Source organism: Colobus angolensis, unplaced genomic scaffold, assembly GCF_000951035.1.
Source record: "Colobus angolensis palliatus isolate OR3802 unplaced genomic scaffold, Cang.pa_1.0 Scaffold115, whole genome shotgun sequence".
Lineage (NCBI taxonomy): Eukaryota > Metazoa > Chordata > Mammalia > Primates > Cercopithecidae > Colobus > Colobus angolensis.
In genome coordinates this window covers 3,497,931-3,513,037 of record NW_012112586.1, presented here as the reverse complement: position 1 = coordinate 3,513,037, position 15,107 = coordinate 3,497,931, and the positions used below count along the sequence as shown (strand labels likewise).

General features: G+C 45.1%; 1 protein-coding gene across 1 annotated transcript in view; it reads right to left on the bottom strand.

Moving 5' to 3' along the window:
• TMEM132D (transmembrane protein 132D) overlaps window positions 1-15,035 on the bottom strand; it is an 838,093-nt gene extending 823,058 nt beyond the window's left edge. The window contains exon 1 of the mRNA XM_011961236.1: window positions 14,628-15,035. Within this exon, the coding sequence (XP_011816626.1) occupies window positions 14,628-14,706 (79 nt within the window). The 5' untranslated portion in view covers window positions 14,707-15,035. The remainder of the gene's footprint in view (window positions 1-14,627) is intronic.
• Window positions 15,036-15,107: the final 72 nt, after the last annotated feature.

The window sequence follows — 15,107 nt, the reverse complement described above, 5'->3', positions numbered from 1 at the left end:
TTGAGCCAGTCATCATAACTAGCCCATCCTTCTGGCCACAGTGACTGATTCAGGGAGGTCCCAAGGAGCACTGTGGGTCTATAAAGAGGCAGGCCCAGAGCTTTGACAGAACTAAGAGAAACATTCTTTCTTCTCACTAAAATTAGAATAAGATGCAATTCTGAGCTAGGAAGCCATTTTGTCTAAATGAGGGAGAGTGTCTGAGTAGAACACAGGAAGGACAGCTAAGAGATTCTAGGTCCACAGGGCCTAGATCACCTGGATCAAGCCTTGCCTGATGCCCTTTTTGTCCCCAGAATCTCAGTTACATGAACAAATACATTTCCTTTTACTGTTAGTGTTGGCCAGATACCTATGTGTTCTTCTGCATTCCCTAGTCCTCTCTGCAGTGGGATGGAAGTCATGTTTCCAAGTGCCAACCAACGGGATGTGGGCAGAAGTACTGGAGCCGTTTCCAAATCTGGATGTTAAATGCATCTTCCATGGTCCTCGAACCCTCCTTTCCCCAGGGTTGTACTGACCTGGACTCTGAGTGAACAACAGATCAATCTTTCTCATGTTAAGCCACTGAGACATGGGCATTACCTGTTCCTGCAGCACAGCCAACCCAGCCTAACTAATGTACCCCTTAGGCAACTTCAGAATTTCCTTTTTACCTGCTACTAAAATATTATTAGAAAAGTTTTCCTTCAATCCATGAAATGAGCTGGAACTCTTCCATTTAATCCACAGTTTCTTGGACATTATCTTATAGTTTGCTTCAGATTCTAAAGAAAGATCCTTATAACGGAAGATCTGCTTTGATTTTTTTTCTTTATAGTATCTGTTCAATGCTGACCAGGACAGTAGTCCAGAGGCCTTTGGGATGACAGAAAAAGGAACAGTTCTTCCTCTTGAGGGCCTCCAGTTCAAAGAAACACAAAGAATACTTTGAAATGCTAGAAAAGTGAGAACCTATCTAGAAAAATCAAAACCAAATCAGCCATTTATTGAGTATGCATCTGTCAATATCATGAAAGGGAATGCAAGAAACACAAAATTAGGATCCTCACATCCTTTCCTGGAAGCCTCATGAAAAGAGAAACATGACACCTATGAGATATTCTAACGTGGCTTTTTGCAAGGTCAATAGTATCAAAATTCAACTTTAATAAGATGAGTATTTCTGTGAGTATGGAAGTCGGCACACAGAACACCAGTTCTAGGTTCCTTCTGGAGTGACTCCTTGAATCAAAGAAGCTCCAGTCCTATAAATGGGATGTGCAGGGATCTCTCAGAGCTTGGGTTCTTAGCCTGGCCTAGGTCCTGTTGAGCAGGTGCATCCATCTGGAACTTGGAGCAGGGCAGTGAGTGACATGAGGCCATGGTTTCACATGGGATCAGCCCTGCTTACATATTCTAGAGTGCTGTCTTTGGTTATTTACGGGTAGTCCTGCCAGGCCCTACTACCATAGGTGCTGAAAGGAAGGCAATGGTACTATTGGGATTGGGGCCAGGATAGGAACACACTGTGGCTGGGAGTTCCCACTGGCTGCTGGTGTTCCTGGCACCCAACCCTGGCGCCCTGGTGCACAAGGAGTCTAGCTGCTACCTCCTATGCTCTAATAAACCTGTCTCTACCACAGTGGGATCTGCTGTCAGCAGTGAAGACCATGGCCAACACAGAAGAAGCACAATCGTGGAAAAGAGATTTCTAAAGAGTTACATGAAAGCCAAAAATGTCAGTCCTTCCTCGCATCATGCAATCAGCGAATTCTTCTGCAGCTGTATTATACAGCTTGCCAGAGATACTTATCACTGTCCTTGCCTCATTTCGCCCCACTAGACTGTAATCTCATGAGGGCAGAGTTAATCTCATATTCATATCTATAAGCTCAGAGACGATCATATTATGTTTATAATTTGTCCTCAAAAATGATTGAATAAATAGATTCATACGCTTGGTTCCTCACACCTCTGGTGTTTCCTGTTGAAGATAAAATACTCAAACCAAATAGATTCTAGGACTGAACGGGAAAGTTTTAAGGTAGCAGGGGCCTCCCGAATTCCATGGAGGTCACCGAATCAGGGAACTTTCATTCCAGATGAAAATATAGAGAAACCTGCTGTTCTGACTGCTTGATAACAGCGATGCCCAAACAGCAGGTCCTAGAGGAGTTTCCTCTTCCCCGGTGACTCAGTGTCACCCTTGCCATTCCATCTTTAAATGCATTTCCTTCTTCCTCATAACCTTGAAGCCAAAGTCTCTTTACCTCCCCGTCGTCTGTCCACTGACATCCTCTCACTGGGGCCCACTTCACAAAACATACCTGGAAGAAACTGCTGCATGCAATTCTGGGTCCTCCTCAGTGATCAGACTCAGCGACCTCATCCACTCAAATCCCTCACCCCTCAAGAGCCAACTCATCTCAGGGCAAAGGACCACACTCTGACCAAAACAGGGTTCTGGAGCCTTGAGAGCAACATCCTCAAAGAGCAAGAACTCTATTCATGAAGACTTCCGCATAGTTTTCTAGGCACACGGAAGCACTGCGTAAACGCTGTTGGGTGCAGCAGAAACTGACACTCGCCATTGCTAAGAGCATCAGGTTCAGCAGACTGGATACTTTCAAATCTGGCTAATATCCGTGCAAAATTGTGCAGCCCTTTCGGGAAAGAACTTGGCAGCAAAAGCTCTCTTCATACTTTTTTGGCCCAGAGATTAAGTAACTGTGAGTCTATCTAAGGAAGTAACTCAAAACTTAAATTATGCACAAAGATAATTATTTCTTATAATAGTAGAAAAGTACAAATTATGTAATTGTCCAGCAAACATAGAAACTTTGAAGCCATGATACAGACATTAAATTTATATTCACGATACATTTTTAAACACGAGGAAATACTTACATAAACACATGAACTCAAAAAGGTTGAAAACAAATTACAGGTACCGTATACAGAGTGAACCAAACTGGCTTAAAAGTTCATAGAAAAACAACTAGAATGAAATATGTCAAAATGGGAAGCAGTCATCTTTGGGTAGTAAAATTGTTTCTTTTCACTTCTCATTTCAAAAATAATTTGAAGTAGCTCACAAAATATAAATGCAATGGGATGAATTAAGTAGGCAAGAAGACAGACAGAACAAGCATAGAAAAATAAAATAAAGCCAAGGAAAACACATATTCACAGGAGGCATGTCTTAAATGCCCATCCTTACAAATAGCAAATTTAGCTCTGAGGGTCCTAGAAGTTAAAGAAAGCCAAACATGTGACCGTTTATAAAATTCACAGTGCTCACTGGATAAAGCAGAAACTATTTCCCAGGATTAATGTAGCTGTTTTTCTCCTGATACTAAAGCCCAAGAAAATGTTTTCCAACATGTCCTAGAAGAGGAAAAATCTGTGTTTAATAGACAATATTCTTAAACCATCTCTACCAATCTTTCTTGACTATTGCTCAATACTGTCTAATAACCTCATGCCAAAGTATAATTCAATTTAAAGAATGTTATGCGAGTCAAATTGCTTAGCTTTCTGCTTTTCTGGCTTGATCTGAGTGAACAGATGGGCCAAAGGATATTTCTTCTTCTTTTTCTCCTCCCCTCTTCCCTTCTCCTCCCTCTCCTCCTCCTCGTGTTTTCTTACTACCTTTATGGACATTCCATATCTTTCATAAATGCACTTGCATAACTGTAAAATGTGGATTTTTTTCCCCTGGCCATAGGAATTACTTAACTCAAACACAATCTCTATACACGCAGGCCACATCATCCCCCCATCATTTATGGCTACAAGCAGCTGTGTTGGAGATGCTACGATTTGTTACTAGGAGCCCAGAACCCTGGGCCGTCCACGCCTTTGTAGTCTTTGCTTGGAGACATTCAAAATGGACACACTCACGAAGTGGCCTGATTTATGTTCGTATAACGGCGCCTGTTTTCAGGACTCTGTTTGTTGGTTGGTTGGTTGGTTTGTGACAGGCTCTCACTCTGTCATCCAGGCTGGAGTGCTGCGGCACGATCTCAGCTCACTGCAACCTCCACCACCTGGGTTCAAGTGATTCTCCTGCCTCAGCCTTCTGAGTAGCTGGGACTACAGGCACGCACTAAATTGTTGTACTTTTAGTAGAGAAGGGGTTTCATCATGTTGGCCAGGCTGGTTTTGAACTCCTGACCTCATGATTTGACTGGCTCGGCCTCCCAAAGTGCTGGGATTACAGGTGTGAGCCACCATGACTGGCTTAAGCACTCATTTTTGCTGACTTGGGCTAGTTATTTCAAGTTCCTGTGCCTGAATTTTTGCCTCTGTAAAATGGAGATGCCACTACTCAGAGGATGGTGGTGAGGATTCCATGAGTGAATGAAAGTACATTTAGAACCCTGCCTTGCCTAAAATGAGCATTCAATCAGTGATAATAAGAATCACGATTATGATTTATTTTGAGTGAGAAGCTCTCCCACCCTCCCTCCCCACCCTGCTCAGCTTCAGTTCATTGACAGGACCTTCCTCTGGTGTTCTTGCCGGATCTGCTTCTGCCATCTGAAGCCACAGAGACAAGCACATCCTTCTTTCAAAAGGGAGACATCTCTGTAGTTAAAAGAAGTCATCCCTTTTCCAAGTCAAACTCATGGAGTGTCTTCAATATTACTTGCCATGATAACGGGTCTAGGTTTCTCATTTTCTGAATGAGTTAAAATTTTCTATTTCTCCCCTTCAGCATAAGGAGACCAATGTAGCACAATTCTCTGGATTTGATATCATCCATCCATTGCCAATGCAATATGGTGACAATACTTTATTCGTCCTATAAATTATAATTGTGTGAACTGAGTCAGCTGAGACAGCAGCCCTATTTTCTGCTCAGCTTTCACTCACACATCTGGAAGTCACACCTGGTCCTGCCCTGGGTCCAGCCCTCCTGCCATGGGGCAGTTGACCCTTGCTGCAGACCTTCTCATCAGTGGATGGATCGAAAGGGAGCATGATTTCCAGGCCCTACAGAGCCAATTCCGAGGCTCGCCCACAGCAACGAGAAGGAAGCCTTCTCTAAGCCCCACCAATGTCAGATGAGGCTGGGTGTGAAGTCATTGGTCCATCACACTGTCCAGGCCTGTATTATTCTGTTCTCACGCTGCCAACAGAGACATACCCAAGACTGGGTAACTTATAAAGGAAAGAGGTTTAATGGACCCACAGTTCCACATGGCTGGGGAGGCCTCACGATCATGGCAGAAGGCAAAGGAGAAGCAAAGGCACATCTTACATGGTAGCAGGCAGAGGGCTTGTGCAGGGGAACTCCAATTTACAAAACCATTAGATCTTGTGAGTCTTACTCACTACCACGGGAGCATCTGGGGGAAACCGTCCCCATGACTCAGTGATCTCCACCGGATCCCACCCTTGACCTGTGGGGATTATCACAATTCAAGGTGAGATTTGGGTGGGGACTCAGCCAAGCCATATCAAGGCCTATCCACCAGTAGAGCAGAAACAGACAGGGGCTGAAAGGTGGAGAGCGATGAAGCAGGTTCTGGTGGGATCCTTAAAGGCCCTGGGTCAGCCTCATCTAAAATCAGCACAACCCTGGACTCCTAAGTCTCTTAAGATAACTTGAAGCTTCACGTAACAGAGTCCTGATGGTGTGGAGTCAAGATAAAGCACGAGGACATTCCACATCCATAATGATAACACTGTGATTATTCATGAGTGCTCCTGGCCTTCCAGGCCTCCGCTTCCATACGATACGTTGACAAGACACCCCACAGAGCTCACACCTTCCTTGTTGGTGTAGTTTCTCATTTTTCTTCTCTGGCAGTTTCATGACTGTCAACTCTTACTAAGCTTATTTTCATACAGATCTTCAAGTCTTTTTACATGTGTTCCTCTCGAACTCCTCCCTCTCGTACCTCCCAAGTCAGCGTGTGTGACCTACGTTCAGCATGTGGCAATATCCCCTTTGTCTCACATGTTAGATTGTCCTCGGGAGAGCTTTTGGTCACAATTCTGCTATGCAACGTCCTTACCACTCCACCCCTTCTGTGTAGCTGCTCTTCTGAGGTTTGCATGAAGTAGCTCATCTGCTTGGACAGCCAGCCTCCGATGCAAATGTTCACCTGGGAGGGGCTGGGGACAGAGTCCTGGCGTCTCCTTGGAACGTGCTCAAGATTGACACCACGCCATCTGCTACCATCTGAGCTGCTGGGAATCCACCAAAGCATAGCACCACCCAGGTACACGTTACCATTGTGTGGACAATAGTGCTGGGGTGAGCGCCAATCCCAGTGCCCAGCATCAGTAAGCACTGAATCCAGCACTGAATCATTTGTTTGTAACATGACTTAAATCTCTATCTTCATTCCACATTCCATCCAGTAGCAAAACAAAGCTCTGTAGATACTGCCACACTCGCACCCCACCCAGTGATTTCCGGGATCACTTCTAAGTTTTGAGAGGTTCAGAGTGACCACCACAACCAGGAGGGCTTTGTGATTGGTACTAATGGCATCTGGTCTCCTGGGGTCAGTCCACACAGACTGCGGTGTGTGCCTCCCTGGTCTTGACCACAAGGCCTCCTCGGGCCAACTGGGCTTCCTCAGCCATGTCTGCACAGCCCTGGCTGCCAGGAAAAGATTCTGCTATTTGAGCCATGCTCAGGCATGCTGCCTGGTCACCTCATGCAAACATTCCTTCTGCTTCCTCTCCAGGTGATTGAGGACAGGGTGTCTTCATTTGTGGCTCTCCCAGTATATCCACGAAGTCAATCTAGTATATTTTTAGTTTGTCATTGGAGTGACGTGGCACAGAGCAGCTCAAAAGCCCGCCGGCATCTAAGCTGCCCTCCAAATTCTCCTGCCCTTTCCCCTAGTAAAAAAAATTTTACTTAGTGAAGAAGGAAGAGAAAGGCTGAGAAACCATATGCCTGGGAGGATAGGTTCTTCCAAATCTGTTCTCTATTGCTGGATACCAGCTTTTGAAATCAAAAGTCAGGAAGCTGATTTTTCGGTCTCTTTTTTGTTTGTTTGTTTGTTTGTTTGCTTGTTTGGAGACAGGGTCTCCCTCTGTCACTTAGTTTAGAGTGTATTACATGATCACAGCTCAATGCAACCTCCAACATCCAGGCTCAAGCAATCCTCCCACCTTAGCCTCCAGAGTAGCTGGGACTATAGGCACACACCACCGCACCCGGCTCATTTTGTTTTGTTTTGTTTTTTGTAGAGATGGAGTCTTGCTTTGTTGCCCAGGCTGGTCTTGAACTCCTGGACTCCTCAAGTGATCCTCCCACCTGGGCCTCCCAAAGAGCTGGGATTACAGACATGAGCCATCACGCTTGGCCTTGACTTTCCTGTCTCGTGCCTTCTGCTGTTCCAAGAGGCAGTGGTTGCCAGGTGTCCATCTGCACAAGAGAGGAGAGGCCAGGGCAGCAGGGAATGTGAGCAGGCAGGGCAATGTCGCCATCTGTTTTGATATCAAAATATTTTATTGCCACAGTATTCTGAGAGGTGCCAAACACTCTTTGAGTCTCAGCAGGCTATTTTATCACCGAAGCATCTTCCCGTCTACCACCATAGCTTTCCTGACCAAAACGCAAACAAGCAAATAACAACAATGAAATCTGACAGACGTCTTCTTAATGAATCTGCAGAAGGAGATTCCCATAAACATAAACATTTAATGTCACTCTCGTGAAAAGAATAACTTAATGTTACTAAAAGTTAAACACTTTTTTGGAACCTCTTGTCTTTTCAAATGTACATCTGAATCTCCCTTTATTTATGTACTTTACTTACTTCCTAAGGGAGGAGAAGTGGCTATCTGAATTCTCTTTCAAAGACATCTTTTTCACGTTTATAACTGTTGACTGATCTGCTCTAAAACTATGTACTTCAGTCACTTTTCAGGTGCATGCCACAGGTTTGTTTACTTTTAAGATCAAGGGCCTTCCTTCTCTATCAATTCTTAATTTTTGGAGGGGGTGCACCTTGGGTGACTCCTGAAACCAGTGTTTAAGGACAGGGGTAAAGGAAGCACCTGGCCTCTGACTGCTGCATGTACCCCTTAATTCTTCCTACAGCAGATTTTTTTTTTTAATAAATGACAAAGTCATCTGAAAATATTCTGAGTCTTTGGTCCCATGTCACAACAAATCCACGCTGGTTTCCTCTTCCTTTTGTAAGAGGCCCTACCATATCATTTCCACAATTCATTCAAGTGTGCTGTCTGGCATCAAATATCAAAATCAGCAATGCATATGTTCACAGCATCAAGCATCCTCCTTCTGCAAACAGGAAGGGTCTGTGTCTTCATTCTGCATGCCTCTTCCTCATTCTTTATAATTTCCCAGAGACCACTAATGTGTCACCTATGCTTTTGGTCCTGGAAGACCAGAGGCCGTGTCTACTCTTCCCTGCCCAGGACCCGACACATATGTTAGTGACGTAGATGAATACATAGATCATGAAGACAGTCCATTGGGCATGTCTGCAAGTTCTTTAAGAAGCTTGACCTACGGAGATGGGGGAGGAGGAAAACAAAAATAAAAAACAAAAAAGAAGCTGACCTAAGAGATAACCAAACCATTCCACACCATTAGAGAATCTCTTCAACCTCCCTGGTGGTCTCGGAAGTAAATCTCTATTTTAATCCCTTTCAGGTATTATTTCTGGTTGCTGCTGGAAAAATTAAGGCTGAGAAAACTAAATAACATGATGTTCATTTATTCATTTGCTCAACAAATATCAAGGGTCAACTGTATACCAGGCTCTGAGCTAAAAACTAAAATGGTCTCAAGACCTCTCTTCACTCAGCCCCCAGCAAGCCTGGCACCATGTAACAATTCTGTCTGACAAACCGCCTGGTTTTAGTTATTCCATATAATTATCAGAAGTCAGCAGAATGGCCAGGGGTATGGGTTCTGGCATCAGAATTCAGACTCTGCCTGTCTTTTACGTTGCTATGACTTGGAGAAGTTACTTAACGTCTCTGAACTTCAACTTCTGGTACAACACGTATCTACCTCATTGAGTTGATCTGCAAATTCACAAAAAATTATCTTAATAAGTCACTCCACACAGTGCCTGCCATACAGCAATTACTCAAAAAATTAGCTGGTATTATTGACTAAAGTTTTCCCTGCAGCACTCTGAATTACTGGAAAAGGCAGCATCAAGCCACTGCACTGTCAGGTAAACGTTCTCCAGCAATATTTCAGTCTTAGGAGCACAGTTAAAAATTGTATGGAGGCCCTGCAATGTCCAAAGCACTAAGCTAAAACTACTGGAGAGAAATCAGAGATAGAAAAATACCTATTTTTTGTCCCCTAGAAGAAGTTAAAATTTAGGAGAGGAGACAGAAAATAGTTGAAGAATGTCAACCTTGTGAAAGGCAGAAGTGCACTCCCCCAAAAGATATTCACATCCAAATCCCTGAAATCTGCACATGTTGGTTACCTTCTCTGGAAATTTTAAAAGGGGACTGACTAAGTCAAGATGGGAGATTATGTGGGTCACTAGGGTGGTCCTGAAATGCAAAGTATCCTCCTAAGAGGGAGGCAGTGGGAGGTTTTGTACACAGATACACAGAAGAGAAGGTGATGTGAGGAGGGGCAGGGAGAGATCTGAAGCCACTTGCACACGAGTCAAGGACTGCAGCCACTGCCAGGCAGTGAAGGCAAGGAAGGATTCCCCCAGTGCCTCATGCAGACACCTCAGTTTCAGCCCAGTGATGCTGCTTTTGGACTTCTGGCCTCCAGAACTGCAGGGAATGCACTTGTTAAGTCACATGTTTGTGGCAACTTTTTTACAGCAGCCACAGGGAACGTATACATACTTTGTATAGAAGTTAAAATCCATCCTGCCCTCCTTCTACCTTTAAAGAATGACAAACTGCCTCAACATGGCCTATGAAACAGTGACTGTGGGATCTGTCATCCGCCTGGAGAATTTTGGGAGTGAAAGAGGGTGCTGACCTCTGCCCACCCCAGCTCTACCCAGCACTTTCTCTCCTCTCCCTTTACACAGTCCTGAAATCCGCAGGGCTCTCTCCCCAACCTTGCTGGCCACACTGTCCTCGTGAGTCCCCAGTGTCCGAGTCTCTTGGTAGACTCAAGATGGGAGATTATGTGGATCACCTGGGTAGTCCTGACTCCTCCCAGTCTACCCGGTAATGCCAGCCTATCCTTTGGACAAGGGGAGTCTTCCCAGCTACTCTAAGCCAACTGCCAAAGTATCTAGATCCAGAGACACTCGCCCCATCCTCCAGAGCACACCCACAGTGCTAACTTTACGTTTTTTGTGTAATTCCCATGTGCCCCTATCTCTCCTATAAATGGCAAGTTCTGTGGGAATGGTAACCATATCAACCTGGGCTTTTCCTTACTACGGTACTCCCTGTGCCCAGCACGGTATGGGGTACATCATTGGTGCTCAGAAGGCAGTTACTGTTATGAAATAGGAAAGAGGAGGGAACGAAGAAAGAGGGGACTGATGAATATGCAACTGCCCAGGTTCCAGCTTACAATTTAAAGCAACGGAGCGATGGTGTGAGGCACTTTGACATCTAGAAGAATGACTGGCACTAAACATCCCTACCTAAGGACGCTTTAGTACCTGCCTGTGTCCTCACAACACTTGGAAATAGTTCCTGCTGAGCTCTGTGCTCACTGAAGGCATGTGGCCTTTGATATTTGTTGAATGAATACACAGATGGATGGAATGATGAATGGATGGGTGAAATGACAGATGGATAGATGGAAGGATGGGTGGATAGAAGGATGGAATGATGATTGGATGGATGGAAGGATGGATGAAGGGATGGAGGGATGGATGGATGGATGGAGGGATGGATGGATGGATGGATGATGGATGGATGGATGGATATGGATGGATGGACTGGTGGATGTATGGGTGGATGGAATGATGGGTGAATGCATGGGTGGAAAGATGGATAACACCTGGATCAACAGAAAAATTGATAGATAAATTCTAAATATTGTGTAGCACAGCTTCTATAGTAAAATATTTTTGAAATTTTTGTTGTTTACTCACTTTTTCTTGGCTCTTAGAATATAACTAAGTTAAGCAGATCCTCAAACTTGGAATTCTACCTTTCTATGCACATAAGTATTTTTAATAAAATCATATTTTAACTCTTTAATTCATACAAAACAAAATTTAGTGGTCTCTTCATTCTTTGTCCTTTTGACAGAATTTGAATGTAAGCAAAAAGTCACTCTCTTCCCCATAACTGGCTCCCTTCTGATATTCTTTCCTCTCCCAAAAAGTCCTTGACCCCTAAAGAAGTTATCACTGTATTTTGAAGCTCTTTTTGGTCCACAGCTTCCTTAAATAAGGGGTGGTACTCTCCTACCCAGAAGCTTCACTCTGACCCAGTTAACACCTCAGTGTCATCAAATTGTGTCAAATGGAATTTCCTGATGCAGATATGATTTATAAGCTCAGGGACAGTTCAGTTCATGTCCCAATGTATTCATATCACCCCCAGTTCATGTCCCAATGTATTCATATCACCCTCAGTTCATGTCCCAATGTATTCATACCACCTCTCCTCTAAGATTCTCTGATCCCTTGAAAGTTGTCACCCAGTTGGAAATCAAATATGAACTATATTTAACAGGATTTTAATTGGAAGTAAACACACAGACACACCACACACACACAATGCAAAGTGCCTGAACTGTCTGAGGCTGATTGAAAAAGAATATTACCAAGTATTAAACACCCGTTTCAGCATATTATTAGAGGCTAGAAGCTCTACACATAGAAGCAGCTTCAGGAAGGCGCTCCAAGAAGCCCACTGCCCAGGCCATTGGCCACACTCAGCTGGAAGCAGGCAGAGCACGTGCCCAGCACCGCCATAGGCACAGGGACGACGACAGTGTCACAGCCCCGCTCGCAATGTCACAGGTCTCTCAGCCTCTGCTTCTTTCTTACCAGCATGTGCAAGGGAACATAACTGGGAAGGATGCACGTGAGGATTGTAACAAGCAACCTAAATGTGGCAACTCTCTTGACTTTGTATTTAAAAATCACCTTGCCCTCTGCCCATCTCTAATCTCCTCACCAATTTTTCTTCTCAGCCCACCCTCCATACACCTGCCCCCTCCCACAAAGTTCATAGTAATGCATTAAAACTCATCTGCAGGCTGGCACTATTGCAAACTACATCAAGGTACCAGCAAAGCCAGACCTTAAACATTTCAGGCCATTCTCCAGAAAAGTTAGGGGCCATAGGACAAGGCTACTGGGGAAACTTTGTGTGTCATACCACACTTTCTAGGTCCTAGGGGCATAGAAGTACAAGCAATAAAATCTTATTTTTATTTGTTTTTAAAAAATATCTACAAGACGGTGGGTTTGTTCTACGACTAATCATTTTCTGCTCATGAAATATAAATGTGTAAGGCTCGAGCATATTAACCTGGTATTAAAATCTGCATTTTGTTTCATTCAAAAATTCCTATTTGGAAAGACAATACAGTAAAAATGATACTATGTGGAAACAGGTATTTAATACTTGATAATATTCTTTTTCAATCAGCCCCAGACAAATGAGGCACTTTGGGGTGGGTGTGTGTGTGTGTGTGTGTGTGTGTGTTTGTGGGTTTACTTCCAATTAAAATCCTTTTAAATATAGTCCATACTTGATTGCAAGCTGGTGACAACTTTCAAGTGATCAGAGAATCTTATAGGGAGGTGATATGAATACATTGGGAAAAGAACGGCCCTGTCCCTGAATTTATAAATCATATCTGCATCATGAAATTCCATTTTATACAATTTGCTAATAGGGGTGTTAATTTTTTTCTTGTTCTTTGACATATTGTGACTAATCCTGAATCATCTACCATGTGCTCAGACTCTGCTAATTGCTTACAAAGTCTCCACACAGAACCGATTCACTTTTGAACTGTCTGGCTGACATGTTTAAGTTCAACACACAAAATATGTCATATTCTAAGCTTATCATAACATTTTACGTGTTAATTTTTGGCCACCTAGTAAAGAGGCTTCCACATCACAGAGTACCTCATTTAAGGACATGTTCAGTATTCCCAGTTGAAAAAGTTCACAAGTATCAGGGGAAATACAATTGTCTTCAAAACTGCTCAGTCTAATAAAGAAATCAGTAACAGACAGTGAAAAAACACAATAGTGAGGTCCTATTTCCCAAGCTATTCTGTACCTTTCTTAACACAACCTTGTTATTGCAGCATAAACACAAAGGCGTCTAGACCTATTATAAAACCAAGTGAGAACCAACCAAAAAAAAAAATTGCTGGGCTGTTGTTGCTGTGGATTTTGGTTTTTTTAATCTCACGTCTGCCTGAGTCAGGTTCATTGAATTCATCAACCTTTTCTTTGGTTTCCTGTGCACATTATAAATCCAGAAAGCTCTGATCCCAGGGACTGTTCTCACTCATAATTAGGAAACATGAGCCCATCTCAACCACACTTCAAAGACAGGGAAGTAGAGTGAACGTAAATTCCTCTTTCTAAATCGAACCAGCACAGAAACTCAGCATTTGAACTGTCTTCATCTATTATCAGATCCAAAGCAACATAACCTCAGTGATTCTGGAAGAAGTCAGAAAACAGACAATTCATGTAATTAAAAGACTTTGTGCATGATAATTGGCTTTGAAGTTTCTGAGAGCGATCTCATCTCAAAAATCTTTGCAGAAAAATACGGGTACAGTGTTCTTGCAGCACGTATTAGAGACAGCCGAGATGCTTCACTCTCCTCCCCGTGTGTTTCTCTGCAGGAAAGGGGCACCAGGTGGGGGAACCACACACAAACAGCCCAGGTCAATCATGAGAAAGAATCGCCCGCACAAATCACACCATTTCTCTTCAAGTTAGAATGACTGTCCAGAGCTTCCAAACTTGCTCTTCCCATGACAGACAGGGATGCTGGCAGAAGAGAAGACGCAGCATTGAGGAGTTCCTGCCTTGACACAGGGCTTCAAGTCAGTGCCCCGCTGGGATAACTCGGGTCACAACTTGTAGCTGAAACTCCACGTGCACCCTGCGGGGCCGCTGCTCCCAGCACCCTACAGAAGGGTGACAGCCAGACCCTGTGCCCAAACCTCCACAGCGGCAGACCTGGAGAAACCCAGCCCAATTCTTCAGAGCTACCCCCAGGCTATATTTTTGGCAGCTTATAATACACAAAATAGTATTCCCATACAACAGGAGTGCTCCAAAATTATTTCCAAATAGGTCAGTGCCACCAGGGAAAGTCAATCCCAAACGCCAGAAATCTTCCTGGTCATCTCAATCCCCTCCCCCGACAGCCGGCTCAGCCCTCCAGAGGCCGCCTTTCCTCTCAACAGTCCTCCCGCCCCCTCCCTTTACGGAAAAGGCTTTCAGGAAACAGCCTTCCTTTCCTTTCGGCTCCTTAGCAGTCTCACCTACCGCCTCCCACCCAAGTGCTCCAGGCCAAGCACCTTCGGCCAAGGGGCGTCTGAGGAGCTTGGCTGCTGCAGGAGCGCACGTTCCCACGCGCGCACACCACACACAGGCACACAAGCCCTCTCTCCCGGCCGCCCCCATCCTCCACACACTCCCACACACTCACTCCAGGCGAAGTTAGTTCCCGGGCCCAGGTGGCCGCGGCGTCCTCACCTTTGGAGAACAGGGCGGCCAGGCTGATGAGCACAGGCGACCAGTGGTGCCACAGAGTCCCCATCTCAGACGGGCACATCCTGGAGACCCGGTGCGCAGATCCTCCGCTCCCCGGCGCCGTCCAGGCGAAGAAGAGACCGTCTCAGTTCCCTAGAGGCCCGGAGCGGGGCCGGTGGCGAGGGAGTGCCCGGCTAGGGGCCTGAGCAGCCCAGGCGCCCTGCGCCCTCCTCCCGCCAGTCCATGGCCGGGCCGGGAGGCTACGACTGCGCGCGGGCTCCTGAGTTGCTCTCTGGAGTCCAACCCGCGCGCAGGCAAACCCCACCTCCCTCCTTCGCCCCCAGCAGATTTTTTTTTTTTTTTAATCCACGAGGGTTATTTCCTTTCCTGTTTACCCGAGCGAAGAGTGGCCCCCGGTGGCCCAGGCAGGGGCGCCTCCAGGCACAGGGCTCCGGCGACTCCGGGGCTGGCTAGCGGGCGCTG